Source organism: Fusarium fujikuroi, chromosome FFUJ_chr01 (genome assembly GCF_900079805.1).
Source record: "Fusarium fujikuroi IMI 58289 draft genome, chromosome FFUJ_chr01".
In the NCBI taxonomy this organism is placed as follows: domain Eukaryota; kingdom Fungi; phylum Ascomycota; class Sordariomycetes; order Hypocreales; family Nectriaceae; genus Fusarium; species Fusarium fujikuroi.
Genome location: NC_036622.1, coordinates 3,651,677 through 3,678,330, shown reverse-complemented (window position 1 = coordinate 3,678,330; position 26,654 = coordinate 3,651,677). Strand labels below are relative to the sequence as shown.

General features: G+C 49.4%; 11 protein-coding genes; 7 read left to right on the top strand and 4 right to left on the bottom strand.

The window, feature by feature from the left end:
- Positions 1 to 594: 594 nt before the first annotated feature.
- Positions 595 to 2,304, top strand: FFUJ_00963 (related to transcription factor RfeD; the record flags this gene model as incomplete). XM_023569219.1 has 4 exons in its annotated part: positions 595 to 708; positions 906 to 1,298; positions 1,359 to 1,814; positions 1,876 to 2,304. 4 exons carry the CDS (start codon positions 595 to 597, stop codon positions 2,302 to 2,304), a joined length of 1,392 nt encoding a protein of 463 aa, XP_023424565.1.
- Positions 2,305 to 2,940: 636 nt separating this feature from the next.
- FFUJ_00964 (uncharacterized protein) lies at positions 2,941 to 4,111 on the bottom strand (the record flags this gene model as incomplete). XM_023569208.1 has 2 exons in its annotated part: positions 2,941 to 3,625; positions 3,687 to 4,111. 2 exons carry the CDS (start codon positions 4,109 to 4,111, stop codon positions 2,941 to 2,943), a joined length of 1,110 nt encoding a protein of 369 aa, XP_023424564.1.
- Positions 4,112 to 4,524: 413 nt separating this feature from the next.
- FFUJ_00965 (related to Acylphosphatase) lies at positions 4,525 to 5,017 on the top strand (the record flags this gene model as incomplete). XM_023569197.1 has 5 exons in its annotated part: positions 4,525 to 4,536; positions 4,587 to 4,617; positions 4,680 to 4,692; positions 4,746 to 4,815; positions 4,868 to 5,017. 5 exons carry the CDS (start codon positions 4,525 to 4,527, stop codon positions 5,015 to 5,017), a joined length of 276 nt encoding a protein of 91 aa, XP_023425509.1.
- Positions 5,018 to 5,559: 542 nt separating this feature from the next.
- On the top strand, positions 5,560 to 8,484 carry FFUJ_00966 (probable pre-mRNA splicing factor ATP-dependent RNA helicase PRP16; the record flags this gene model as incomplete). XM_023569185.1 has 2 exons in its annotated part: positions 5,560 to 6,018; positions 6,070 to 8,484. The coding sequence occupies 2 exons, from the start codon at positions 5,560 to 5,562 to the stop codon at positions 8,482 to 8,484; spliced, it is 2,874 nt and encodes a 957-aa protein (XP_023424563.1).
- Positions 8,485 to 8,868: 384 nt separating this feature from the next.
- On the top strand, positions 8,869 to 10,547 carry FFUJ_00967 (related to WD repeat protein IEF SSP 9502; the record flags this gene model as incomplete). XM_023569174.1 has 2 exons in its annotated part: positions 8,869 to 9,119; positions 9,176 to 10,547. The coding sequence occupies 2 exons, from the start codon at positions 8,869 to 8,871 to the stop codon at positions 10,545 to 10,547; spliced, it is 1,623 nt and encodes a 540-aa protein (XP_023424562.1).
- Positions 10,548 to 14,020: 3,473 nt separating this feature from the next.
- Positions 14,021 to 14,923, top strand: FFUJ_00968 (uncharacterized protein; the record flags this gene model as incomplete). The annotated part of the gene is made up of 1 exon (XM_023569163.1): positions 14,021 to 14,923. One exon carries the CDS (start codon positions 14,021 to 14,023, stop codon positions 14,921 to 14,923), a length of 903 nt encoding a protein of 300 aa, XP_023424561.1.
- A 1,275-nt stretch (positions 14,924 to 16,198) lies between these two features.
- Positions 16,199 to 17,326, top strand: FFUJ_00969 (related to terpene synthase; the record flags this gene model as incomplete). XM_023569152.1 has 2 exons in its annotated part: positions 16,199 to 17,208; positions 17,257 to 17,326. 2 exons carry the CDS (start codon positions 16,199 to 16,201, stop codon positions 17,324 to 17,326), a joined length of 1,080 nt encoding a protein of 359 aa, XP_023424560.1.
- Positions 17,327 to 17,427: 101 nt separating this feature from the next.
- Positions 17,428 to 18,246, bottom strand: FFUJ_00970 (related to nodulation protein nodB; the record flags this gene model as incomplete). The annotated part of the gene is made up of 1 exon (XM_023569141.1): positions 17,428 to 18,246. One exon carries the CDS (start codon positions 18,244 to 18,246, stop codon positions 17,428 to 17,430), a length of 819 nt encoding a protein of 272 aa, XP_023424559.1.
- Positions 18,247 to 19,929: 1,683 nt separating this feature from the next.
- FFUJ_00971 (uncharacterized protein) lies at positions 19,930 to 20,644 on the top strand (the record flags this gene model as incomplete). XM_023569130.1 has 2 exons in its annotated part: positions 19,930 to 20,525; positions 20,581 to 20,644. 2 exons carry the CDS (start codon positions 19,930 to 19,932, stop codon positions 20,642 to 20,644), a joined length of 660 nt encoding a protein of 219 aa, XP_023424558.1.
- A 552-nt stretch (positions 20,645 to 21,196) lies between these two features.
- FFUJ_00972 (related to cystathionine gamma-synthases) lies at positions 21,197 to 22,645 on the bottom strand (the record flags this gene model as incomplete). XM_023569119.1 has 2 exons in its annotated part: positions 21,197 to 22,243; positions 22,409 to 22,645. The coding sequence occupies 2 exons, from the start codon at positions 22,643 to 22,645 to the stop codon at positions 21,197 to 21,199; spliced, it is 1,284 nt and encodes a 427-aa protein (XP_023424557.1).
- An 885-nt stretch (positions 22,646 to 23,530) lies between these two features.
- On the bottom strand, positions 23,531 to 24,541 carry FFUJ_00973 (uncharacterized protein; the record flags this gene model as incomplete). XM_023569108.1 has 4 exons in its annotated part: positions 23,531 to 23,914; positions 23,996 to 24,136; positions 24,196 to 24,224; positions 24,367 to 24,541. 4 exons carry the CDS (start codon positions 24,539 to 24,541, stop codon positions 23,531 to 23,533), a joined length of 729 nt encoding a protein of 242 aa, XP_023424556.1.
- Positions 24,542 to 26,654: the final 2,113 nt, after the last annotated feature.

Genomic DNA, 26,654 nt, shown 5'->3' with positions numbered 1-26,654 from the left:
TTACTCACTCACACGCTTTACCCAAAAGGCGTCTTTGCCTCCCACCTTCTTCCGTCTCTTCTTTTTTTCGACCTCCCAAGCTCCTGTCATCTTTACTTACCTGCACCTACCTACCTCTACTTTCTTCCTCCCACTCACCCTCCTTCCCTTCCATACATCCTTCTTTGCAACCCACCTTTTCTCAAAGAAGCGACCTTCTCTATCGAATATTTCTGTTCGCGTCTCTCCCAACTTAGACTCTTCAACATACGGTTATCGATATTCTTAACCAGAGATTGGATTCATCGCTTCCCTAGTAACTGCCTCCATCACCACCTCAATCGACGCCCCAATCGTGTACGCAACCACTGTCGCATAATTGGCCCAATTTCGAAACGGTCCCTGTAGCAAAGCTTGCCCATGCTCAAAGGCAGCTCATTCCATTGTCCATGAGCTGCACTTTGAAATGTTACGGTTTTTGCATACCTTCATTGTCACCAATTGATCTTCTCGTTGAAAGCTGAGCTTCATCGCTATCATCTCTTATCTCGCTTCTCAGTCTCTTATCGCTATAGTACCCCCCGCCAGCAAGCCATCACGTATGGTGGGGTCAAGATGCCGCCTCGATCATCTTTGACGTCGTCTTTCTCTATCACAGACTCCAACAATGAGGTAGTCTGCCCTCTTCGCAACCAGGATGGCTCCAGCTGTCGCAAGAGATGCATTGGTGTAAGTCCTTGGGTATTGCCTTCGTTAGCTGTTCTGCCCTGTCTTGCCGTGCAGCTGGTCTTGAATTACCATTGCTGCACCCACCCACCTTATATCGTCATGTCTTACCACCTACCGCACTTGTTCCCCAACTGAGGAAGCACGTTCCCGTAACACCATGCAACGGTACCCATTCGATTCTAAATGTTCAATTGCAGGAAAAAAGATATCGTTCCATGCAGGAGCATATCCGCCGCGCACACCCCGAGCATTACATCTCGAAGCTTCCAGCCACAGAAGAGAGCTTCTTGTTGATGATTAACACTCCACCATCGGAGCGACGCCCTTTAGATCAGACCTCAGCTCCAAATGCTCAGGGTTTGTCCCACTCTCACTCCAGCCTGCCCCCGCCCATTGACCACCTTCAAGGCTTTCACGAGCGACACAACTATCATCGCGACGAATCGAGTAATCCAGGCACTCCGCGCCTTCTAGATGATTTCAGTAATGGCGGGCCGGTTACTGGCCCAATGCTTGGCACAGCCAGTGCCGCTGCTGCCCTAGCCGAACTTCATGGCGTCAAGAGTGAACGCGACATGGATTTGGACGGTGTGAGTGAAATGCCCTTAAAAGAATTCAAATCATCGCCATCCAGGGCTAATGATGCGTAGGAATATTATTCAGACATGGATGTTCGACGTAGGCCACGGACATCCATCGAACTGCCGCCTCTCAATCTTTCCAATCATGATATTACTAGCGACCCTTATTCATCTGCCAAATCTAATAGACAGCGCGACTTTCTCCCTTCCATTCTGGCAAACTCACCACCTGGAAGATCCTCAACACTCCCACCTCTTCAGCGTTCTGTGGGACCTAACCGACCTCGCAAGCAGTCTGTTACAAAGCGAGGAAGAGAACCTCACCACAAAAAGAAGAACTCTAAAGGCTCTGCAACTGACTGGCTACGCCGAATTCAAAATGAAGAGCGATATAGACCAGGTAATGATCGGAAGGCTTTGTCAGCAGAGCCATCCGCAGACTTCGGGAAGCGGTGGGAAGATCTTATCGATGCAGCTGATCAAGCTGCTTCTGCTGCTGGCGATATTGACGAAGACCGTACTCCTGTATGTGCACCTACTGATGGTATTCGCCCTTGCACTGTTGAATTGACTAACAGGCTCTCAGGTCCCTCAGTCTCCTGTTTCAATGCATAGATCATCGTTACCGCCCTTTTCCCACCAACCTCAGTTCCAGCCGGCCAGTTATCAGGCTTCGCCTCTTCAGCAGGCACTCACGCCTCCATCATATGGTCAGGATGCTGTAGAGCCATTTCCATCTGTGGAGAGTGGTGAAAGCGGCGACAACTTTCATATGGGAACCCGGGGGCTTTCTGATTCGTCACCAAGATATTCGGCCCAGAATATTCAGATATATTGCGCTGCCTGTCAGGGATTCTCTCTACTCAAGGATTCGTATGCATGTACCGAATGTATCTGTGGCCTGTGCCCAACTTGTGTGGAGGTTCTCATGACAGAGCATGGAGCAAGAAGGAAGTGTCCCCGCTGTGCTACAATTGGCGGGCGGTTCAAGCCTTTCCAGCTCGACATTAGATAAAGGGTTTTCCGGAACTCACATTCCATTACATCGGTCAAGATTTCACGCATAGGGTTCTCTGACGGTTAACATTACATTGGGTTTGGCGTTCTGGCAAATGACGGAAGTCAAATGATCTTGCACATGAGCAAGACGGAAGGCGAATTACGGCACTGGATCGATACCTATTGTGCCAAGCGACTGAATGTTCATTCATTTCAATGTTGGGCCTTGCCCTGCACACTTGGGAAAATTGCTATATATGGGACTTGGGTAAAGGAGTTTTTGCTAAGTGCTTTTTCTTATTTCATTGGCCGTCTTCTTGCGACTACACAGACTTGGATGTCGGGAGCTTATCATTGAAATTTTCTTTTTAGGACTACTTTCTTCACATGGGTCAGATCGTTGGATCAAAATGCCCCCACCTCTATCGATCGTTACAGACTAGGTAGTCAATATGAATATGAATTCAAGAGTTCAACGGAATTGTTATGGCTACGCTTACAAGATTAAGATGTCGTTTATAATTGAGTATCTTTGTGATCATAAGGTGATGCGATCCATGTGTGAATCCTTAACTGATACAAAAGAGCTGCAAAATCAGAACCATCCAACGCCGCAGATGAAAAGAGGCCATACATAGCTCAACGGTCCATACTATTTCTTTCCTTCCTTCTCTTTCTTCAACAAAAGATCTCTCATCTGAGCTCTAGCGTTACGGCTGCCACCGAGTTTGGGGCCTTTGAGTACTTCCTCGGTACCGGGGCGCGTTGTTTGGTTCGTTGCCTTCTTTTTGCGAAGCTGTCGTTCTGCTACGTCCTCAAGGAATTGCTGCCGGAACTCTTCGGCGAGCCGCGCATCAGCGGCACCATCCTGATCGGCAACTGCAGTGTGGCTGTCTTGTCCTGGAGTCGGTTCGTATAAGTCGACTAGGAACAATGATTTAGTAGCTAATTCGAGGAACATGGACATCAGGGACATACGTCTTGTTTCATGGAGAATCTCGTCAACGATCTGATCTCGCTTGAGGGCGTCACTATCTCGACGGTTTCGCGGACGCCATGGCGTGCCATCCTTTCTAAGTCTAGGCTTCTTGGCTCTTGGTCCGCCATCTGTAGCACTATCTGCCTGAACAGGGTTCTTACCTCGAGCAGAGTGGTCTTCGAGACTGATCTCCACTAACTGGCCCTGCATTACTGCCCGTCCACTCTCATGGTTTGTTGTTGTTGTTGTTGTTGTTGCAGAAGGTTGCCGAGCCGGGTCTGATGTAGACGCTGATAAAGTGTTGTGTGAGGTATTTCCGCCCGCGCGATTATATAATCGGGATTCTATGTAATCCATCCTTGAATGATTAGCCATTGCAGGGTGAGGAAGAATGACGAAGACGGTGGCCCTCAACGTACATATGCTTGTCATTAAGATCTGTAAGTCTGCCCGTCTGGTGAGTAAATCTATCTGCAACTCCTTTCACGGTGGGTTCGTTATTCGAAGTACCATCTGCGTCGTGTGGAATGAGAGCACGCTCGTTGTTCATATCGTCGTCTGGTCGGTTTGTGTTTCGAAATGCGACACCTCCAAGTCGGGCTCTTCGCGCATTGCGCAGCTTGAGTGCAGCAACAACAGATTCTTCTTCATCTTGGGCGCGATCTGGTGAAGCGTTTCGGGAGAGTTCATGACTGGGTTCTGAGGCAGACGCAGTGGGATGCGATTGTATTGTTTCTGCGACAGAGGCGTCATCTTGCTGGACGCGTTGGCGATAGGCTTTTCGTTTTTTGCCAGTGCGGAATCGGACTGGCTCTGTAGCCGGCTCCGAGGAGTGGAATTCCATCAATATTTCGATGTGTTCTGCGAGCGGGCCTTGTAACAAGTGATATCTTCGCGGCGCAAACAAGGGATGAAGGTGTTGGTTTAGTCAGTGGAAGCGCACGAAGTTGATATGGCAGTGACATCAGTGGAGATCCAAAGCTTATCTTATCAACATCAACCTAAACTCTGCGTCCATGCACTTATTTTCCACCTTGTAAGCCACCTATTAAACCCAACATATCCGCTAGATAGGTAGCAAGTAGTTGACATAAAGGTTAGATCATATCTCGCAGGCGATGAAAATCATTGTGTTTCCATATTTATTCCCAATTGCTAAGAAGCTCTAGCTTTTCTCCAACCTTGCTCGCTTCAAGCTTGACTTTTATTCTACAATAACCTTAGTATATATGACCGATTAAACTGTGACTTGCCAATATGTCGAAACGTGTGAGCCATCTTCCACAACAATTATAAAGCCAGAGCTAATCTTACAAAAGGTCTATTTTGCCGTTGAGGGACGTGTCCAAGGTATGTCTATTTCTATCATACTATGTACTAAGGTAGTATTCATTCGAACTGACGTCATCTAGGTGTTGGTTTCCGGTATGGTTCTCTGCGATAACAAATCTCGAGACATCGCATCTGATGCATAACAGTTATTTTACCCAGAAGAAGGCCCAAGAGTACGGAGTGACAGGATGGTGTCGAAACACGAAGGATGGAAAAGTGCATATAAGCCCCCGGCAAGTTGACATTAGCTAACATAGAGCTTTCACAGGTCGAGGGCGAGGCTCAAGCCAGTGAAGAAGTCCTATCCAAATTCTTCAAGGATGTAGACAATGGCCCAAGATCTGCTCGCGTGGTTAGAGTCTCCCAGGAAGATAGGCAAATCATCGAGGACGAGAATGACTTTGTTGTTACTCGTTGAGAATTGGCAGTAGTGAGATATGACACAAAGCCTATGTAACAAAATCATGATAAAAGTCCAATACTTGAATCAGTTTGTTCCTCTATAACCTGTGTTTCCAGGAAGGAGTGCCGCAATATCACGTACTCATATACTCAATCAGAGCGTAGACAGAAAGGGGTTTCCATCAAGACGAGTCTCACATGTAACTGTGTCTTGATTGTCCAAGCATTGACATTCATAAGACCCGATATTGTTAGTATACCATAGGAAGACATTGCTATAGCAAGGGGTTCCCCGAGTTTTGGCTTGGTCTAACAGATATATCCTATCCTATGGCATATTTAAAGTTACGCTCAGGGACTTCTTAGACAAATATATAATTTTCGATTCTTTGTGAGATACCTCCATGCATTTTAGCCGATATGGAAGTTATCCTGCCTACGTACTTACGTTTGAATCGCCAGTATTCACGTGATCATTATCGGCTTGCTTATCTGAGTCCAAGGTTCCTGTCGCAATAAAAAGTCCAAGCATCGACAGATAACTTACAAGTCAACACAATGGCGGAGGATCGAGAGTACGATGGGTATAACCCAAATCCAAAGAGGAGACGACTTGATACACATCGACAAAGATTTCAGAATGATTCGCGCACCTCAACTCCCCACAGGGCTCAATCGCGTTATGCTTCCACACCACCACCCCGAAGTATAGGACCGACCGAGGAGGATTCGAAGGCGTTAGACCGAGACTGGTACGGAGGTGATGAATTTGGCGGCCACAGCTTTGGAGATGAAGCCCATAACCCATTCGCCTCTTACGACACCTGGGAAGGACAGCAGCAGGAAACCGCCCGACACGAAAAGATGACTAGTCGTTTCGACGCGCGACGAGACCAGAGGAACCGAGAGAATGACGCTTGGGAAACGAACCGAATGCTGCAATCAGGCGTCGCGCAAAGACGGGATATGGCATCTGACTTTGTTGACGATGACGAGTCGATTCGAGTTCATCTTCTTGTGCACGATCTACGGCCACCCTTTCTGGACGGACGGACTATTTTCACAAAGCAACTAGAACCAATTCCAGCCGTCAAAGACCCTCAGAGTCATATGGCGGTTTTCAGTCGCAAGGGTAGTAAGGTGGTGAAGGAAGCAAGGCAGCAGAGAGAACGTCAACGGCAGGCCAAGGAAGCCACAAGTATGACCGGAACGACGCTTGGAAATATTATGGGTGCAAAAGAGGAAGACGGCGATTCTGCACTACCAGTACCTGCTGAGGATAACGCCGAACCGAGTGAGCGCAAGGGTAATAAATTCAGCGCACATATGAAGAAGGCCGACGGCGCGAGTAACTTCAGTCAGAGCAAGACCCTACGGGAGCAACGGGAGTATCTACCCGCGTTTGCAGTTCGTGAAGACCTCCTCAGTGTCATTAGAGAAAACCAAGTTGTCATCTGTGTTGGTGAGACAGGTTCTGGCAAGACGACACAGCTGACACAGTTCCTCCAAGAGGATGGATATGGAAAGACCGGCATGATTGGATGTACACAACCGCGACGTGTGGCTGCAATGAGTGTGGCCAAGCGTGTTGCTGAAGAGATGGAGGTTGAGTTAGGAAGCACGGTCGGTTATGCAATTCGCTTTGAAGACTGCACCAGCAAAGAGACAGTCATCAAATACATGACTGATGGTGTTCTCTTGCGAGAATCCCTCAACGAGCCTGATCTAGATCGATATTCATGTGTCATCATGGACGAGGCCCACGAGCGTGCCTTGAACACAGATATCCTGATGGGTTTGTTTAAGAAGATATTACAGAGGCGTCGTGACCTGAAGCTCATCGTCACTTCGGCCACCATGAACTCAAAACGCTTCTCAGACTTCTTTGGTGGTGCACCCGAGTTCATCATTCCTGGACGAACTTTCCCAGTCGACGTCATGTTCCATCGGTCTCCCGTCGAGGATTATGTGGACCAGGCAGTGCACCAAGTGTTGTCAATCCATGTTTCAATGGGCCCTGGCGATATTCTGGTATTCATGACAGGCCAAGAAGACATCGAGATCACTTGCGAGCTTATTCAAAAACGACTTGATGCCCTCAATGACCCCCCAAAGCTGAGTATCTTACCTATATACAGTCAAATGCCTGCAGATCTGCAAGCCAAGATTTTCGACAAGGCTGCCCCTGGTGTCCGAAAATGCATTGTTGCCACCAATATTGCTGAAACCAGCTTAACGGTCGATGGTATCAAATACGTCGTGGATGCTGGTTACTCCAAGATGAAAGTCTACAATCCTAAAATCGGCATGGACACGCTTCAGATCACGCCCATCTCGCAGGCCAACGCTTCGCAACGTTCAGGACGAGCCGGTCGAACCGGGCCTGGAAAGGCCTTTCGACTGTACTCAGAAAAGGAGTTCAAGGAAGATCTGTACTTACAGACTATCCCTGAAATCCAGCGCACGAATCTTGCTAACACTGTCCTGATGTTGAAATCTCTCGGCGTCAAGGACCTTTTGGACTTTGACTTTATGGACCCTCCTCCACAGGACACTATTACAACGTCAATGTTTGACTTATGGGCTCTTGGTGCACTTGACAATCTCGGTGAGCTTACTGATCTTGGAAGGAAAATGAGTGCTTTCCCCATGGATCCCTCGCTGGCCAAGCTTCTCATTACAGCGGAAGAATACGGCTGCAGTGAAGAGATGATTACCATTGTTTCTATGCTGTCCGTGCCAAACGTTTTTTACCGACCAAAGGAGAGACAAGAAGAAGCCGATGCTGCCCGCGAGAAATTCTGGGTGCATGAGTCAGATCATTTGACATACCTCCAGGTCTACACAAATTGGAAGGCCAACGGTTACTCCGACGGTTGGTGTGTTAAGCACTTTCTGCACCCGAAATCTTTAAGGCGAGCCAAGGAAATTCGTGAACAGCTTTTGGACGTTGTCCGTATGCAAAAGATGGAATTGACAAGCTGTGGGATGGACTGGGACATTGTCCGCAAGTGCATTTGCTCGGGATACTACCACCAAGCAGCCAAATACAAAGGCTCAGGCGAATATATCAACCTGCGTACCAACCTCGGTGTACAGCTGCACCCAACAAGCGCATTATATGCAGGGCACCCACCGGATTACATCGTCTACCACGAGTTGATCCTTACTTCCAAGGTCTATGTTTCGACAGTGACAGCCGTGGACCCCCACTGGCTTGCAGATCTCGGTGGTGTCTTCTACTCAGTCAAGGAAAAGGGTTATTCGGTTCGAGATAAACGAATCACTGAAACAGAATTCAACCGAAAGATGGAGATTGAGGCCAAGATGGCTGATGACAAGCGGAAGGACGAAGAAAGGAAACAGATGGAAGAAGACCGGACTCAAAAGAAGAGCAAGAAGATAGGGGCAGACGGTAAGAAGTTCGTAACACAAGGTGCAGTCAAAAAGCCTGTTATAAAGAGACGCGGTAGGGGGTTTTAAGCGGCGCCTTGGATGAGTTTCTATTATCCTAACCTGAGCTTGGTTACTTATAGCTCTGTAGAGCACGTCATTTCAGGGTCATGGTCATGTCTTCATAATCATACCATAGTTCTCACTTGCCTCAGTTCTTAATATCATGATATAAAGGTTACTAGTAGCCCAAATCTTTTCATCAGTATAGGATTGAAGTCCTAAGATTTCTTGCCTCCCCTCCACTATCTTCTGGACCCATGTCACCTAACGTTAGGTAGCGAAGGTCCCCTCATGGGTTGACCACTTATCGATAAACCCCACTAGAAATTTTGGGAGAAATTTATCTGGGCGCCCACCTACCGATGCACGCTGGACTTTCACAACACCATTTAAGATACCCAGGCAATCACCATGTCTTCCATGATTACAGCCGCACAGTGGGTCCCTAGGGGCTTCGCTGCGCCTTTCCCTCAGAAGTATACCCTGGATGAGGCAGAGTTTGAGCGGATAGCGGAGCTTGCCAAGCTCCAACTGGACGACGCCCAAGAGGATCTTGAGGAAGCTGAAGCTGCGCAAAAGGGCACAAAGGCTATTAAGACCGCGGACGATGAAGAGGACTCGGACATGAAGATCGATGAAGACAAACCAGCCGAGAAGACAGAGTACGTAACTGACAAATGTCTGAGAAGGGGGGACAGAGACTGACTGAAGGCCTCAGGATCAACCTTAATGATGATGACCTAAAAGAATATGATTTGGAAAACTACGACAACGACGAGGACGAGGATGTGCCTGGAAACGGCGAGGGCATGGCCATGTTTGGCAACATCAAGTCGCTGGCATACTACGAGTCGAATAAGGACGACCCCTACATCACAATTGATGCCGACAAGGAACAGGAGGATGAGGACCGAGAAGAGCTCCAGATTCTTGCGACTGACAATCTTATTGTGGCTGCCAAGGTGGAAGACGAGATGGCGCACCTCGAGGTTTTCGTTTACGAGGATGAGGCTGATAACCTTTACGTCCACCACGACATTATGCTCCCAGCCATCCCTCTGTGTGTCGAGTGGATCGACATGCCCGTCAACAAGGCAGGTGTAGAGAAGGACTCGGCAGGTAACTTTGTGGCCGTTGGCACAATGGACCCCGATATCGAGGTGTGGGATCTGGACACCATCGACTGCATGTATCCCAATGCGATCCTCGGCCAGGGAGGCAACGAGGAGGAGAAGAAGTCAAAAAAGAAGAAGAAGAAGTCCAAGAAGTCCAACGATGAATACCACGTTGACGCTGTCCTGTCGTTGGCTGCAAACCGCAAGCATCGCAATCTGATGGCTTCAGCCTCTGCCGACAAGACGGTCAAGCTGTGGGATCTCAACACGACAAAGTGCGCCAAGTCGTATACTTATCACACCGACAAGGTGTGCTCACTTGCGTGGCACGCGAATGAGCCCACCGTTCTGCTCAGCGGATCTTACGACCGAACTGTGGTGGCTGCCGATATGCGTGCGCCAGATGCTAAGCCTCCCCGATGGGGTGTTGAGAGCGACGTCGAGAATGTGCGGTGGGATCCTCACGACCCAAACTTCTTCTTCGTGTCTACGGAGAACGGTGTCATCCACTACCACGACGTCCGTAATGCACCGTCCGACCCCACGGGCACCAAGGCTGTCTGGACGCTGCAGGCTCACGACGAGTCTGTGTCTTCGTTCGATATCAACCCCGTGGTCCCCGGTTACATGGTGACCGGCTCGACCGACAAGACGGTCAAGCTGTGGAACATCCAGCCCACAGGTCCCTCGGTGGTGGTCTCGCGCAACCTAGACGTCGGAAAGGTCTTCTCCACCACGTTCGCGCCTGACCCGGAGGTTGCCTTCCGCCTCGCCGTTGCCGGCAGCAAGGGAACAATGCACGTGTGGGACACCAGCACCAACGCGTCGGTGCGCAAGGCCTTTGCTCAACGGGTGCCCGAGCAGCGCGGGAAGGGTGAAGATCGCCTCGTGGGTGTTAACAACGACGACAGCTCCGACGATGACGATGAGGAGGATGACAAGCAGGACGATGATGATTCGATGGATGAGGACTAGACGAATCTCTTATTTATCGAAAACGTTTCGAATCAAGATATTGGGCAGATCTACCGCCTAGGTTGAGGTTGGATGAGATCATTGTCTCAGTGGGCAATGGCGCGGCGACCCCTTAGAGAGCACTGACAATGGTCGATTGTAGCGAAGGTCATGTCTTGCCCGCTCTAGAGGGCGACTCCCCGAGAAAAAGAGTAAGGTACTCTCTGCATGAATGAAGCACACTGGCGCACGGGAATTGTTTCACAGCCGGATGGAGTAGGTTGGGGGGGGGGGGGGGGGGGGTTACAAATCGAGTACCTTAGATAGACGATGTTTGTGAACGGGAATGGAAAAGTTGGATCTGATCTTGAAACAATCTTGGGTTCTTTTTTTCCCCCAGTGAGTGGCGGAACGAGATGAACATGGAAACAATATGTGAGCATGATAAGATAGCTGGTGGAAGGGAAAAATTAAGGGTCCTCTTGGATGGTCTGAGATGGCTCACGAACCAAGCCGCCATCTTTGGGTTGTCTAGGAACAGCCATTCACACGTCACAGGCGCCGAAAATAGGGCGGTGGCACTGAGTCGCGCGAATGCATTGTCAAGGACCAATCTCAGACAGTACAAGACAAGACGAACGTGATGGTGGACATGGCGAAATGAGACCTCTGTGCGCTGGGTCCATATGTAGGTAGCTAGGAGACGGTTGAAGAGCGGATCATACATCCACGAGAATATAACCGGCACTAAGGCAGTCGAACGATAGGTATTGCACGAAAGAGAGGTTTCTGAGGACAGACATTAAATAGGTACTCAATATCATATATCTACGGAAATTCTCAAGATGCAGCAATTTACGTATTCAAAGGTAACTTGTGAGTATGGTCATCCTCTCGCAGTGGAGTAGACAAAAGCTGTGGCCATGCCATGTTCAGCATTTCGTTTATCGAAAGCGGAGGATCTACCAGGCCCCAAAACACACGGCATTGAGCAGGAACAGGGAGGGTCATGCTGATCCTCTGCCTGTCTCGTACGTACTTTCTACGGACCTAGACGCCATCACATCACAGTTCAGGGCTCTAGTTGGATCCGCTTGCGCAGGCACATGGACCTGAAACAGGAGAAACGGTAATGGCGCTGAAGCCGTTGACCCAATCAAGGACTTCTTGAGGCTCAGAGACGAGTTGATTGAGGGGGAAGGACGGTCAACCAGAGTCTGAAGGCTTGTTCCTTGATGTGCCTGAGGAAGCAGCTCTGGTCATTTCCGAAAGGCCATGACCACGACTCAATTACAGTGTCTGTGTGAAGGTCCTTTTTGTCAGGTAACTGAGACAAGACGTGGACGGTATGGCTTTCGACTGCTGATGTACAATTCAGCCGATTTAGTCAGTTCCTGGTGATGATCTTCGTCTTGTTAGCTGTGTGTGAGCTGATCATGCAATAACAACACATCACATACGAACGCATATTCTGCATCCAGTCAGCCAAGCTGTCAAAGAGGAATTGGGCGTCTGCACTGCACTGCAGTTGAGTGCTTGCATCCATCCCCTGGCGATCGGTGTAACCCGATTGATAGAATAGAATTTTTCCATGTCGGGCCCTGTTCGTCACTCAAATGGGTCTTCCCTGCTTTGCTCTGGTTAGGTTGCTTTGCTGGTAGCGCGCGGGTCTCGTCGCCGCCATGGATGGTGGGATATGTTGAGGATGGAGGGTCAAGATTGATGGTGAATGGCCCAGGAAAGAGCTCCATGTTGGTGGGAAGCCAACATAGACGTGCATCTATGTATGCTACTGTACCTACCTAACCTTAGCTGGGAAACAAAGGCCTCACCATTTGGTTCCGGTCTACGGAGTACCTAGGTACTAACTTAAAAATCAAGGCAAAAGGCAAAAGAAACAAAGCAAAGATGTTTGTTTCCAAGCTGTAACGAATTAAGAGAGGAAAAAGAAACAATTAGGGTGCTGTATCCGTAGGTACGCGTGTGTCATCGATCATGTATCACCATTGGCGTTCTTGGGCTTGATCGTGTACACCAATATTGTTCTATACTCTCTGATGGCGATAACAAGTTGCAAGACACGAGAAAAACAAACACGCAATTGCTCAGAAGAGTCTGCACGACACCTGAGCCACCACTCTTCAGACATTAGCTGTTTTTTTTTTCTTCCTTTTCTCGCCCTTCCTGTTGGCGCTGGTCGCGGGTTTTCCCATGCAGACGAGAGAAAAAACCAAATCAGTGGACCGATCACTAAAGTGACAAGGGGTAGAGGGCGAGAGAGAATACACGCGATTGGCTGGCTCCACTGACGCGAGACCAGGATTCTTTGCTTCAAGTGTTCTTCTAGCCAGGGGCGTTGGCCAACGAGGCGGGGGCTTAATTGCAGGGACATGGGTCTTTGTCTAGGGAGAGCCACAAGGGGGGATGGCCGGGCCGTTGCAAAGGCCAAAAGTCAAAGCCTGAGTTTAGCTGCCCTCCAATTCACGGGCTTCGTGGCCAGGTGTGCGCTAAACTTACAGTGAAAGGCCGGTGCCCACCTCCGCTGAGTACCTCACTGTCCAGTGTGACATGGAGTGTCCACTGCCCGAAGGTTCGGCTTCAGCTCTCTAATCAGGCAGTTGTTAGCAGGGCTTGGGTCCCCCATATCTTTTGTTTCATCCCCCCGTCCCCATGCCTGCCGTCCAGTTCGATCCTCGCCATCTAGTTATTCTCAAGTGCTTGCTCGCTTGACTTTCTCTCCTTTGCCTCTGTCTCTGTCCTTGTCTTTGTCCTTCGACAAAATTGCATTGCATACGTCGGAAAAGGCCTGTATCTTCAATTCTTCTCGAAAACGCAAAGTATCACGATCCATCGCCCCCTCGATCGTGTTTGCTTCTCAGTGTGCATTGATTTACTAGTTGCTCTGTATCTCTCTGCCTCTGCCAGAACCTCTTTATCTTCCTTCATTTACACTCTCACTCTTTTCTTGTATCCCTTCGTCGCAGGATCGATCAATCAAACCTCACGGATACCGACCGATACACCTATTTTCGACGTTGAACGTTCCCTTACAACCACCACATTCTCACGTTGTCACTGCAAAGCCGGTCAGCGTAAATCACTGTCTTTCTCGAAGAACCGACACATTCACATCGAATCACGCCAGACGTTGATCTTCCGCTCCAGAAGTCGGATCTCACACGGACATCTTATTCATAAACTCAAAAGGACTGGACTCCTTGTCTCACTACGCATTCAACGTCAACCGAGATCACCTCACACCAACGCTCTTTGCTCGCTTGCCTAGCAATAGTTCCAAGCAAAGCTTGCCTCAAAAAAAAATTGGTGTCAAGTCAGTGGCACAACCCTTTCTACGATTCCTTCTATCACAGGACGTTGTTCACTAGCAGCAACTCCTCGTCACCCTACAAACTCACTTAGAACCCGACCAAAAACCAAAAACCTGTTCGACAAAAGACGTAACTCAGAATATTCAAATTTCCAAACCTTCAACCATGTCACTCTCACGCGCTTTCACAACTAGAAAGGCCAAAATGGCCGGCCAGACCGAGATGGGAGAGCAACAAGTTCAAGTGCCGCACCGTAGTAACTCGGCCCGCGATAGACAGCATCCTATTCTACGACATCAGATCTCTGCTCCGCTTCAACTTGTTCACACAACCAACATGCTCTCCTACAACGCTCCCGATATCCCGCATGCTGCTCTCCGCAGCAAGTCGTCTCTGCGTTCCGTTGGGGAAGAATCCGAGGCTCCTTCAACTACCGAGTCAACTCCACCTACGAGCCCGGATGTATCTCCTGTCGAAGAGTGCCCAGGCCCTAAGCCCAACCATCTGTCAACCTATTTCAGTGTCTCGGACAAGCCAGCTGTCCTGTCAAAGATCTCCGAGGCTCCTGCAATTCCTAAGCGTTCGCCTTCGCACACTAAGCAGAACTCATACGAAGCGCTCGCCCGTCAACGATCCACCTCGCAGATGTCCAGAGACTCAGAGCACTCAGTGTCGACCAAGGCCAGCTTCACCTTTTCACGATCCTCGTCAACTTCTACTAGGGCGTCATCAGCTTCATACGTCTCTGCCAGCCAGGCCCAGAAGGCTCCCCCGATGCCTGTTCCAGCAGTCCCCGCGGTCGCTCCAGTTCCCCCGCCATCTTTCCAGCAGCGAGTTCTCAAGGATTCTCACCCATTTGGTCACGAGCTTGCACAAGTCACCGAGCTCGCCGAAGAGTACAGCACCAGGCCGACGAGCAAGGAGGATGAGGAGGACCACCGATTCATGAAGTCCAGAGGTCTGAACAAGTTCTCTCCCGAGGATTATCTCAGCGACGTTCAGAGCCTCATCCTCAGTTTCTTTCCTGAGGTGTCACATGCCAAGCCTACAACACCGCAGTGGATTTGATCCAAAGGCGCACTCTTGACCGGCACACCGGTTTCTTAATTCGGCAGTACATAATTGATAGACATTTTACGACCATGAGAAGGGGGTCCTCAGTTGGACAATGGCAGACATGACTAAAAAGGTACATAGTTATTGGTTGCTCCACGGAGCGGCATCTATTCACTCGTTGAATATTTTTTCTCTTTCAACACGTCTCTTTTGGTTTGGTTTGAGTTACTTTGAATGAAAGGACCGTGTCTGATGCTCAGATGCTCAAGAGTGTTTGACCGGACATAGGTTTCAATGGGGCGTTTGATAGGGCCAGGGTGGAATAAGGACTGGATGGATGGATGAATGGACGGATGGATCTATGTATGGGATGGCCTGTTTTCTTTTGCTGGATGATTTGTTTCATGATGTTGTATCTAGATGGATACCTGGTCATGCTACCTACCTACACACTCGCCATAAACGGCAATTTTTCCTTTTCACACTCCGATTTCCGTTTCTAGAGCGATGATCTTGATGCTACTGATTTTGAGTTAAGCTGAAACTGCTGATCTTCAGTCGTTGCAACGGACAGTCTGAAGGTTAAAATAAAACAGGGTAAAATACGTGTGCAGCAGAATGAGACATTGTGAAACTTGTCATCAATTAGGAACGAACATTTTCATGCGGTGTTCGTTGCTTTTTTTACTTTTAGACTGTTAGGTACTTGGACTGTCTCCCTTGAACCCCGGCAATTGTACAAGGGCCGCTGCAGGATCGGAAACACGCCTTACTCTAACTCAAACAACAATTTTGGTATTATTAGAGTAGGGGCTTAATATGAAAGACTGCTTGAGGGTATCCAACCTTGGGCAATAAGTTGAAGGAGCCTTTGATATTGACTTGTCTGTCTTTGCCCTTTTTTATTCTCTCTCTTTCTTTCTTTTATGTGTGCTCGTCGAGGTTTTGAGTTTTGGACAGCTTCTCCCGTTGTGGCGTCTGGGTTTTTCCCATGTGACGCGTCTGGCTTTTGAACTTTCTTTGCTGAGGGTGTGAGACATAAATAATAAACTAGCAGATTCCATCTTATTCCCGACCAAGGCTGGTGGCTTCGGCTGCCATGGTAGGGGCAGAATTGCTAATTGTCGAGGCTGTACATGATGGTTCAGCGAATAAATACTAACCTAGGTACTAGGTAGGTAGTTGATGATTTTGGCTTAACCTAGACCACTTCTCTAGGCAGCCCGAGGTTTATAGATCTTTCAAATCCGAAATATTTCGCCGCTGATATTGATCAATGTCTTGCTCATGAAATACTCACGTCTAAACCAAGCCGCAATAGTAGATGCCCTTCGCGGCCAAACACTACAAATCTCCAATCTTCATAATTTCTTCTGTGGCTGGCCCAATCCTCGAGGTCAACTCAACCGCCACCATGAGCACGTTACGCCAATCGTCAATCGAGCGGTTGAGCGCATGGCTACAGCATATCCGTTGATCGCCCGTCGAAAAAAGGATGACATTGCTTCTCTGGCTTGTTCACTATATCCCCAAGCTCGTAGGCGGCAGATCGAGGCTTTGACTCTCTATACGACGTGGCTCGTTTGCTGGGATGATGCTGTTGATGCTAACGAGGGCGATCTGGCGGGTGACTTTATGCGGGCAGAGCGTTGGAGGGAGCAGACTATGCGCATGGTGCGTGAGGCATTGGCCGTTGACGAAATGAGTACGAGTGAAGCGGCGGATGACGATCCCATCAGCGGCGTGTTTCGAGAGTTCGGTGCGCGATTCTGTCAGACGGCGCCGAGGGATCAACGGCGCCTCTTATATGATGAGATCCAATTCTTCATCAACAGCTGCGCGGCTGAGCAGAGGCTCCGTCTGGCCAGTCGCATACCTGACTACGAGCCGTACATGAAGATGAGGATCGGCACTGTCGGTGGGAGAATGCTCTGCAGTCTTGTACCATATGCAACGGACGAGAGGCTTCCAGGAGCGTTATCGTCAGCTCCAGAGGTCGTTCATTTATGGACGCAAGTGAGCATTCTACAGAGCTTGATGAATGACATGCTGTCGCTGAAGAAGGAGTTGCGGACTGATTGTGTCATCAATGCCGTTGCAGCCATCATGGAGCCTGGCATGAGCCTGGATGTTGTAGTTGCTAAGCTAGAAGAGAGGATGAAAATGGCAGTCAACAACTTTGACGATGCAGCGAATATGTTGCTTCATAAGACTGAGTTTCAAGAACAGACACACCCCATCGTGCAGAGATACGTTGGTGGATGCCGTTCCATCGTCACAGGCACACTTAGATTCACGTACGAAGACTTTCTCTCTCCGTCAACAACAAAGCTGACTTGCCACAGATTAACATCGCCCAGATACAACATACAAAAACTCATAGAACAAGACGGGTCATTAAAAATTACAGTTTAAAGTTTCCCGATATCTACCAATCTATACCCTGGACCGTAGCCTAACTTTCTAATGATCCTCGTTCCAATGCATGCATAGGTAAAAGAAACGCCCACAAGGGTTCAAAGGTGCTGTTGCCCTTGGTTTTGGGACGACACCGCCTTCACAAGGTCCGTGATGGTAACAATCCGATACCCCTGCCGTTTGAGTTCGGGAAGAACAGTGCGCAGCATGGGCACAGTCCACGATCTCCTGTCGTGGCAGATAATGATGGCTCCCGGGTGAGCCATGCTCAGAATATGCTTCGCGTTGGTATCGGGGTACGGTATCTGGGGGTCGTGGGGATACACACTGCCCAAGGTGATGCGAAACCCCTGGTTTCCCAACACATCCCGCATCCGCCTGTTGAATATTCCAGACCCTGGACGGAAGTAATTGTTGGGTAGGATCTGACCGTTGGCGGCGTATGCCTCGGTCAGCATGTCCTTGACGAGGTGGACTTCCTCCAGCAGCTTTTCGTTACTGAGTGACTTGGAGGGCTCATCATGCATGGCATGGTTTCCCAGCTCATGCCCCTTTGCAACCAATTTGACGAGCTTATCCTTGCGACCCTCAACCTGAGATCCTATGACAAAAAACGTAGCGTGGGCCTCATTCTCTTCCAGGACCTGCATGATATCGTCGGTGTGGGTGGACGGCGCATCGTCGATAGATAGGGCGATGATCTTTTGGTCGGTGGGCTCCTCGAACAGGACGTCGGGGTACTTCCTCCGCAGCCAATTGATGAGGTATCTCGGAGGTTTGTAGACGCAATAGGCTGAGTAGAAGGGGAAGATCAGGAGGCCTACGAGGACGAAGAGGGCTATGATGGTAGCCATGCGATTACGCCTGACCCTTCGCCGTAGCTTGGTGGGCAGGCGGAAAAGGGAGAATCTGGCCATTGGAGCATTGACTAGATGGTCAACTGCGGCCGCAAGTCCCAGAAACGAGACTCTGCAGCCTGCACATGCTCCCTCTTCTCAAGAGGGAGGGAGGGAGGGAGGATGAGAGGAGGTTGGTGATGGTTGTGTGGTGGTGTTTTTGTTGCTGTAGAGGTTAGATGCAAAGAGACAGGGAGGCAGCAAAAGGGGATGAGCATCATGGTCATGGCGCCTCATGCAAGACGGGACCCCTCTACCTAGGTACCCTGGGCTGGCCATTTACGCTCCCGCTCGCGCTTCTGCAGCGTCTGTTTCGACCAATGAAAGACGAGCCAAGCGCCAAACCCCTGCGCTTGACGCGGCACAGAGAACCATCATCGGGGGGACGTGCACAGGGCTGACACCTACACAGCCCAGTGGCACAGTTGATCGTTTCTGAAAGCGCAGCAAGCCAAGCACATCAGTTACGCTTCCAGCAACCAGCAGCCAGCAGCCAGCAACCAGCTCCCAAGATTGGCGAAGGTTCTCAAGCGCCTAAACCTTGTTTCTCATCCTAATTTGAGCATTCAAGCGCGACTCTGGTTCGTTGCTCAGCCCTATCGCGCTTGAGACAGCTCCCAGGCCCTCTAAGCGATTGTTTCGGAGGTTTAATGATGCAGCATGTGGCTGCATTGGTACACGGGATGGCTGAATTAGCTGGCCGGTTTACCTGTAGCCGATCGGGAGGCGCCCTTGCCGAGAGTACTGAGTATTAGTGACGATGTCAAGTCTTGCTGGTGTTGGGGTTCTCATGATGCCCTGATTTTGGTGGCCTCCGAGACGGGAGTCATGATACTAGCTGTGAGAGACTTTGTGATGGCTGGAGGTGTGAATAACTCCTGGGCATTTGTATCTGAGACAATTGTGATCCTAATATACCTAGCTATGCTCTGTGTTCCATGTCAACTGTTCAGTCTCTGAAATGTTTTCAGATTGAAACCTGTCCCATAGCAATCCAGGTACTCTACTTGCATTGCGAAAAACCTCATGATGCATCGACAGGCTCCCTCAAAAGTCTTGACAAGACAACTGTAGATCAAGAATAAATCGCGTGACGTTGGTGAGTTCACTTTCCATAGCCAATTCGTCCCTGTCATTGGGTTGGGTTCGATGAGCCTCTACCCATCCTAGGAAAGCCATCTAATTTTGATACCGGAACAAGGCTAGCAACTTCGGCGGCCTGCGAAGACTGACGTCTTTTGTTTCCAATTCCCTGCATAACGTTCTGACTCTAGCCTGCATCCAGTAAGCTTGCTGACGGCTCCAGGGGGTCCCAGGCCCTTGGGGAGAGTCCCCCTGCACGGCCACGATCAACTATCGCTGGGGTTCCGAGGAGCGGGCGTTTCTCATTGGTCGAAAGCTGCGGCCTCCCGGCGTCCCCGCGAATAGGGAAGCTTCAGCCACGACCGCAACTCAGTTGAAGAAGCATGCTTGAGGAATTAGAGGCAACCAAACAATAGGAAGTGACATATGTCAAGGGATATTTCAATACATCATGTTTAAAAAAGATGCATTCAGGCTCAGGTTAATCTGCATATTCACTTCATTCACAGACAGTTCAGTCCATAGGTACCCAGTTCTATTTGACCATCGCCGTTACAAACTCTCCACTCAAACAACTTACACGCAATTGACCAATCACCAACGACCTCACTCTCAGCAACCATGAGTCGTCGACAAGACCACCACCACCGCCACCACCACCAACACCAACAGCGCAACTACGGCCAAACCTACAACACAGACAGCTCCAGGAACTGGAGTGACGAGGCCGTCAGAGGCAGCTGGGATTCCAACTACCAGAGAACAACATCAGCCAACACATCACCAAGAGACCAGTCCCAGGCCTGGAGGCGTCCAAGTCCCCAGGCCTACGACAGACGCCAGACCATGGTTAACCAATGGCTCGGCCAACAGTACAGCCACGACCCCTCCAACCTAGTCGATGCTGTTTCTGACCTCACAACTCCCACGACATCTCCGGCCTTTAGTGACTCTCCTACATTTCCCTCTCGAACTCAGGAAGCACCTCCATATCAGACACATGCTGTCGCCAATGACTTTCTCGCACCGCCTTTGAGGACTTCTATCCCCCACCGACCGCATGATAGCCACTATCCCAATGCCCCCCCAGCTTCTTCTCGAGGCTCTACATCTTACCGCCTTGACAACAGATCCGTGGACTATCGACACATGGAGCCCAGGTCAGCCGAGCAAGATCTTCGAGGAGTTGGTTCATTCGCCGACAGTGATCGCTCACGGTACGTTTATAACTCCATAATAAGAGGTAAACACCACTGACTTATATATCTATAGCCGGGAAGTCAAGTACAAACCACTCAGCAATTGGTTTGGCCTCTGGTTACCTCCTCAAGAATGAGCTTGGCCACACCAACACCCAAGATTCGACACCACTTCAACTTCAATGCTAAGCAAGTATCCCAAGCGCTCAGCCACAACATCTGGCGAAAAGGCATCTAGAAGAGCATAGTACTCTTCATTGCATCTCGGCTTCTCTCGTTCTCATTTCTTGTTTTCCTCTCCTCTTATCTGCTCTTCTTTCTAGATTTCTCTCTTTAACACAGCCTGACTTACATACACACATGGGTTACGTTGGGTTTACATGTTTCCCCTATTTTGTATGGCATTTATTCTTAGATCGGACAGTCACATTCCTTTGATTGTGTTAGACCAGTGTTGTGATCTTTTCATACAAATTCCCTCTCTCTCTTTTTCTTTCTGGTCTGTGTATATCTGATATATCACGACATTCTCTGTCTCATGGACGAGCCATTCAAACAATGCAAGCCATTGTAGAAGATATTAATTTCCATGATGCATTTTTCATTTTCTCTATAAACAAAACCTTTCTGTTTTTTCCTTCCTTCTATCCAAAAAATGACTGTCTGTTCTAGTTCTCTATCTCCTTCATTTACTGACCTCCCTTCTCCTCTTCTTTTCTCAAAGCCTCCAAGCCTTGGAGCAAATCGTTCTTGAGATCTTCAAGACCTTCAACACCGATGCTCACCCGTAAAAGTCTCTTATCAATTTTAGGATCTGTCATCGCACGCCACTCAATCAAACTCTCAACACCACCCAAGCTAGTGGCATGGTGGAACAACTCCAACTTGGATGGCAGTCGCTTAGCGACATCTCCATCGCGAAGATACACCGAGAAAACAGGGCCATAGCCATTGGGCATCTGCTTCTGCAACCAACTACCCTCGATTGATGCTTCGGGCTGGAGACTGGCGTGCTGGACACGCTCAACGAGGGCGCCGATCGCAGATGAAGGATCACGCTGCTGCTCAGCCAACCAGGCAACAAGTGCAGTAGCTGTAGCACTCTGGCGCTGGACACGGAGTTCGAGAGTTCGGAGGGAGCGGATACCCAGCCACCCCTCCAAGCTACCCATAACAGAACCAAGAAGAAGGCGGTCGTTGAGGAGACTGCGTTCCCAGTCTCTGTGCTTGCAGTTGACAGACAGCGTACCGCAGAGCATATCGGAGTGACCACCAAAGTATTTTGTACCGCTATGCATGACAACATCAACGTCATACTGGAAAGGATCCTGCAGCGGAGGTGGTGCAAATGTCGCATCAACAGTCAGGTAAGCCCCGGCTTTCTTGGCCTTTTCTGCATATGCTGCAAGATCGCGTGCCTCGCCAGTAGGGTTAAGGGGCGTCTCGACATGGATGACATCGCCGGGCTCGAGGTCCTCAACAGCACAGTCCAAAGGTAGTTGCTTGAGACCTGTCAGACGAGAGAGAATGCTGATCACTCCGTGGCAGCCGTGGTAGCCATCTCCAATTGCAATGCGCTTAGGGTTCAGATGGACCAACATGGCGTGGAAAGCAGACAGACCAGAAGAGTAAGTAATTGTCGGAGCGCCAATGACGGATGTGAGAATTGCCTCGAGACGAGTGGTGTTGGGGCCAGTTGCCCGAGAGTAGACATGGGAGTCCAGAGGGTTATTGGGCTACACAAGTTTAGCAAAATTTCGTCATGGGAGAAGTCAGAAAGCTGTCAGTGGGCTTCATGATGGCCTTGGGTCGACTCCAGTCATAAGATTCCCGACCATCTGGTAGTAGTCTCTTCTGGAGACACCTGCAGCAAATCAAGACAAGGAAGCATGCACACTTACATCGGTATTATCCCAGGCCTTCAGTGCATCAGGGTCATTGCTGTACCTGAAAGTCGTGCTGACATGCATAGCCGGTGCAACGGCTCTGTGTGACTGGATGCCCTCGTCGGCATGAACTGCACGGGATGCCAGTGACAGCCCGGCGAGGGAGCTATCAAGTCCGATCCGGGCCCCGGCTGCACCGTCCGGTACCACCGAGACGTCCTTGAGGTTGGTAGGAACTTCGTCAGAGGCCATGATCTCCGTCTTTGTCTTTTCAGTTGTTTTGAGAATTTGATGGAAATTTGTAAAGTTGATTGATATAGTAGTAGTCTAGGTGAGGGGCAATCTTTGATACTAATAAAGACTGGAGTGTTATTAGCCCAATTGGCACGTCCCCAATGCTGTTGACTCGCAGAGAACGGATTGCGAAGTTAAATTCGGCCTCGTCTGCTTCTATATCTGCTCATGCCTGGCGCCCTCCGAGTGATAGAGCGGGGCCTCTAAGGAATCTAGCAATGACAAGCACGCAATAACAAGTGGATGCAGCTGTTGGAACAATATCTGCGGTTTCTTTTACTGGACTGCCTCCGTCATCGGCTATATTACCACGCCCTATGGCAAGATCCTGCTATGCTGAATATAAGCTCAACCATAATTATCCAATCAATATTGCATCAACTTTGACAATGTAACACTAAATGGGTTCCTCGTTGAACTCAGACATTCACTCAGTTTATACTTCTGTAACCGAGGCCGAGAGTTTATAGCTTATGATTGTAACGCCCTCATCCTGATGACCAGCAACCACTCGAAGCCATTATGCAGGTACATAGTACACTGAAACATATATCTCTTCTCATTATAATTACGTAGCTCATATTCGGTCCATTTCAAGGGACACGACCCCATAGCAAATATTGCTCGTCCGTCTGGGCATTACAACTCCACGGTCAGCCCACAGTGCTCTTTGCACAACGCACTCATCCAATCCTTGATTCTCCATCAAGGTGTACCCAGGTCTCATAGCGAATGCAATTCTAGCATTATCCCGACCTAGTCAACCGAAAACGCCGAGAATATAAATGAAAACTCCAGGTATCTCTAATACAATGTAGAAGAACAAAATTTTGATCATGCATTTCATTGCATTTCTTGGCCATCGGTTGAGACAGTCACCTTGGGGGATGCGTTGTCCATGGGAGTGAGCTCCGAACCTTGGCCGCTCTGGGCTCTTTTGCGACCATGCATGAGGAAACGGGATACAGTAGGGTTGCTCGAGCTGTCCTTGTCGGAGAATTTCGAGAAAAACCCCCGCTTCTGAGGCTGTGCCTGGGGAACCGGCGGCTGCTGCTGCTGCTGCTTATGGTCGTCCAGTCCTACGTCTTCAAAGCGCTCCTCGGCGGTTGGTGGCTGCTCGAATGATCGCTCGACCGCAGATCTAGGTAGTCGGGGAAGACGTGCTGAGTCAAGGCTCTGGCGTGTTGGGAAATCGCTGTTGGGCATTGGCGATCGTGCAGAAATGTCCTGTTCCTCATGTTAGTCGTGCGCTAAGCAAATGCGAAGGATATCTGATGTGACGGATAGCAGATTATAGGAGATACATACGAAAGATCGGCGGTAGGAATCAAAGGACTCGCGGGAAATAGAGAAATGTTCAATGTCGCCGGAACTGCTTCGAGTATCTGTCGAGTTGCGGGTCGAAAGATACTTTCGAGGCCACTGGCCCTTTTCCTCAGTAGGTGATGGCTTTGCGACCGTTAGCTTCAAATCTTGACATTTTGCACGTTGGGCTAAAAACGACTTACAGGAAGATAAACGCCACTGTCGTTGACAACTGTTGCGCAAAGACAAATTAGCCAAGTTCCTCTGGTCTTGTGACAAGATGCCAAATGCGCCTCTTCATTACTTGCCCCCCACTGCGGAGGTTGAGGGGGAGGCCATGAGAGACGAGAGGCGACTAGGGTCGGTTGACATACCGCTCATCTTGTATTCGCCATTGTCGCGACCTTGACTTCGAATGCTTAAAACGGGGGTGGACTTCGAGCCGACAGTATCGACTTTCTCGAAGCCAGGGGTAGAATCAGGACGTTGGTTCTCATCTTGAATGATAACACTGCCAGGGCGACGAGCAAAAGGGTTGCGGATAGGCATTGCGAAAGACAAGCGATGGAAGCTGTTGATGGAATATTTGATTGTTGGTATATCAGCAGATGGTGTTGTTGAGACAAGCAGCCGATTGAAGTCCGGAAAGGTGTGATATGTACCACGAGGTATTACAGGCACAGGACAAAAACGAAATGGAAGGAAGGGAAATATGACATCGAAGAGAGGGAGGAGGGAGGAAGGAAGGAAGGAAGAAGGGAAGGCGAAACGGAGGACGGGTTTTGGGGGCAGCCGATGTTTAAGTTAATTGACTTTTAGAGCCGGGGACGACGACGGGGAAGGCGGAACCCCAAGATGGGAATGGATACAAGGTAGGTAGGTAGTCTAGGTATTGGAAATGGGAAGGGGGAATGGGAATTGGGACTTGTGCTTTGCCCAGTTAGAGGACGAATAGGAAAAATTGAAACATAGAAACAGCCTGTGGATCGATGCTAAGAACTCTGTAAGTGGGTGAGGTGTGTGTGAGACTTGGCGATTAGTAGAGTGAGAATTGTGATTGTATGTATGTATGTACATATGTATGTGTGGATAAACGAATACGTGTGTGCGTGGCACCACCGAGTCGGGTCAAATCCTCGCTTTCGAAGAGGGTGTGAAACATGAGATTAGTTAGGGACCGAAGTGAGAGTCCACAATGTATAAGGGCGATGTTGAGTCTGAGATGGTTGAGAAGGGCCTCGGCATCTTCTTTACAATTTGTTTGGCCTTTACTATCTATCCATCACTCATCGTTTTCGAAACATAATATTCTGCCGACTGGCAAAAAAAAAAAAACAAGCATCAACTATTTGCACTAAAGGGCTAATAAACATTGCTTGCCATTTGAGAATCGCACCGGATGCTGCTCTGCTTGGCTGGGCATTGCAGCGTATTGTAGGTACACAGCACAGCCATCTTACAAACTGCATGTCAGCTGAGCATCGCCAGCAGATCAGCACAGCACTAGGGTCAGGTCCCAGGTTGGCCCCCCCCCCCCCCCCCGGAGTTCAGGGACTTGATTGACACCAACAATTGCCAAGACTGGAAGGGTTAAACGCTTACCGTCATCGGGTCCATCGTCCAACAACGATCCTATTGGCATGGCACAACAGCAGCTCACACACCAGGAATCGCAACAAGCAAGATCCGGGCCGCTGATAATCTCCAATACGACACACTGTGTTCAGATAGCGATGCTGGCGGCACGATACAGTAAGTAGATCACCTGAATCAAGGCCTGCAGCAGACGGACGGCATCCTGATCGACACCTCACCAACCAAGGCAGACTCCCAGAAGAGATGACAATCATGTCTGCAGTTAACCCGGCGCGGCATCTGTCCCGAATTTGGCAACGCTGCGGCACCCCGTTCCGTTTCTGTTCCAAGATAACGTGCCTGATCCTGTTTGGGATGGTGAAAGTTAGATGTTAGATGGTGGAGGTTTGATGTGCTGGTCCCTATGACGACTTGGTCAAGGTTCCCTGATTCAGGTCCAATCCCGCCAAGACTCTGTTCAAGGGCTCATTGATTCCAAGTTGGTGGTCGCTAACGTCAGGTCTTGATGTCAGGACTGATTTTGACTATCTCTTTAATTGGCCATCTCCCCATACGTGCAGACAACACTTTTTGGTGGTGATACTCTCTGATTGCAACAGTGGTAAAGTGGTCCAGAGCCAATGTCCGGGATATCCGAGTGGTGGATCGATCCTCAGAACATGCCTTCTCCCTTGAGAGGACCCGAAACGCCGATCCGGCCTTCAATCGGTGTTGCCAGTGACCCACTAACACCCGGCCGATTTCAAGTCCCGGGCTTTCATTGCACCCAACGCCGATGGTGACATGATTCAATTGTAATTGGGCAGACTAACATCTTTAGACTTTTTCTCAGCTTACTGTTATGGCATTCTTTTCGAAGAGACGGGTTAGATTCTAATGTAAAAATTGTTCCCATGACTCAGGCGAGACAACACCATATAGCTTGCTTATCTCATTGCAGTCAACACCCAACATGCATACCTACCTTACCTACCTCAGGAGAGGCCAGAAAGTTTAGGCGCTTATTCCTAAGAGACAGAAGTATTTAGCCAAGTTAGCCTATACTTGTATGACTCATTGGTGGGTT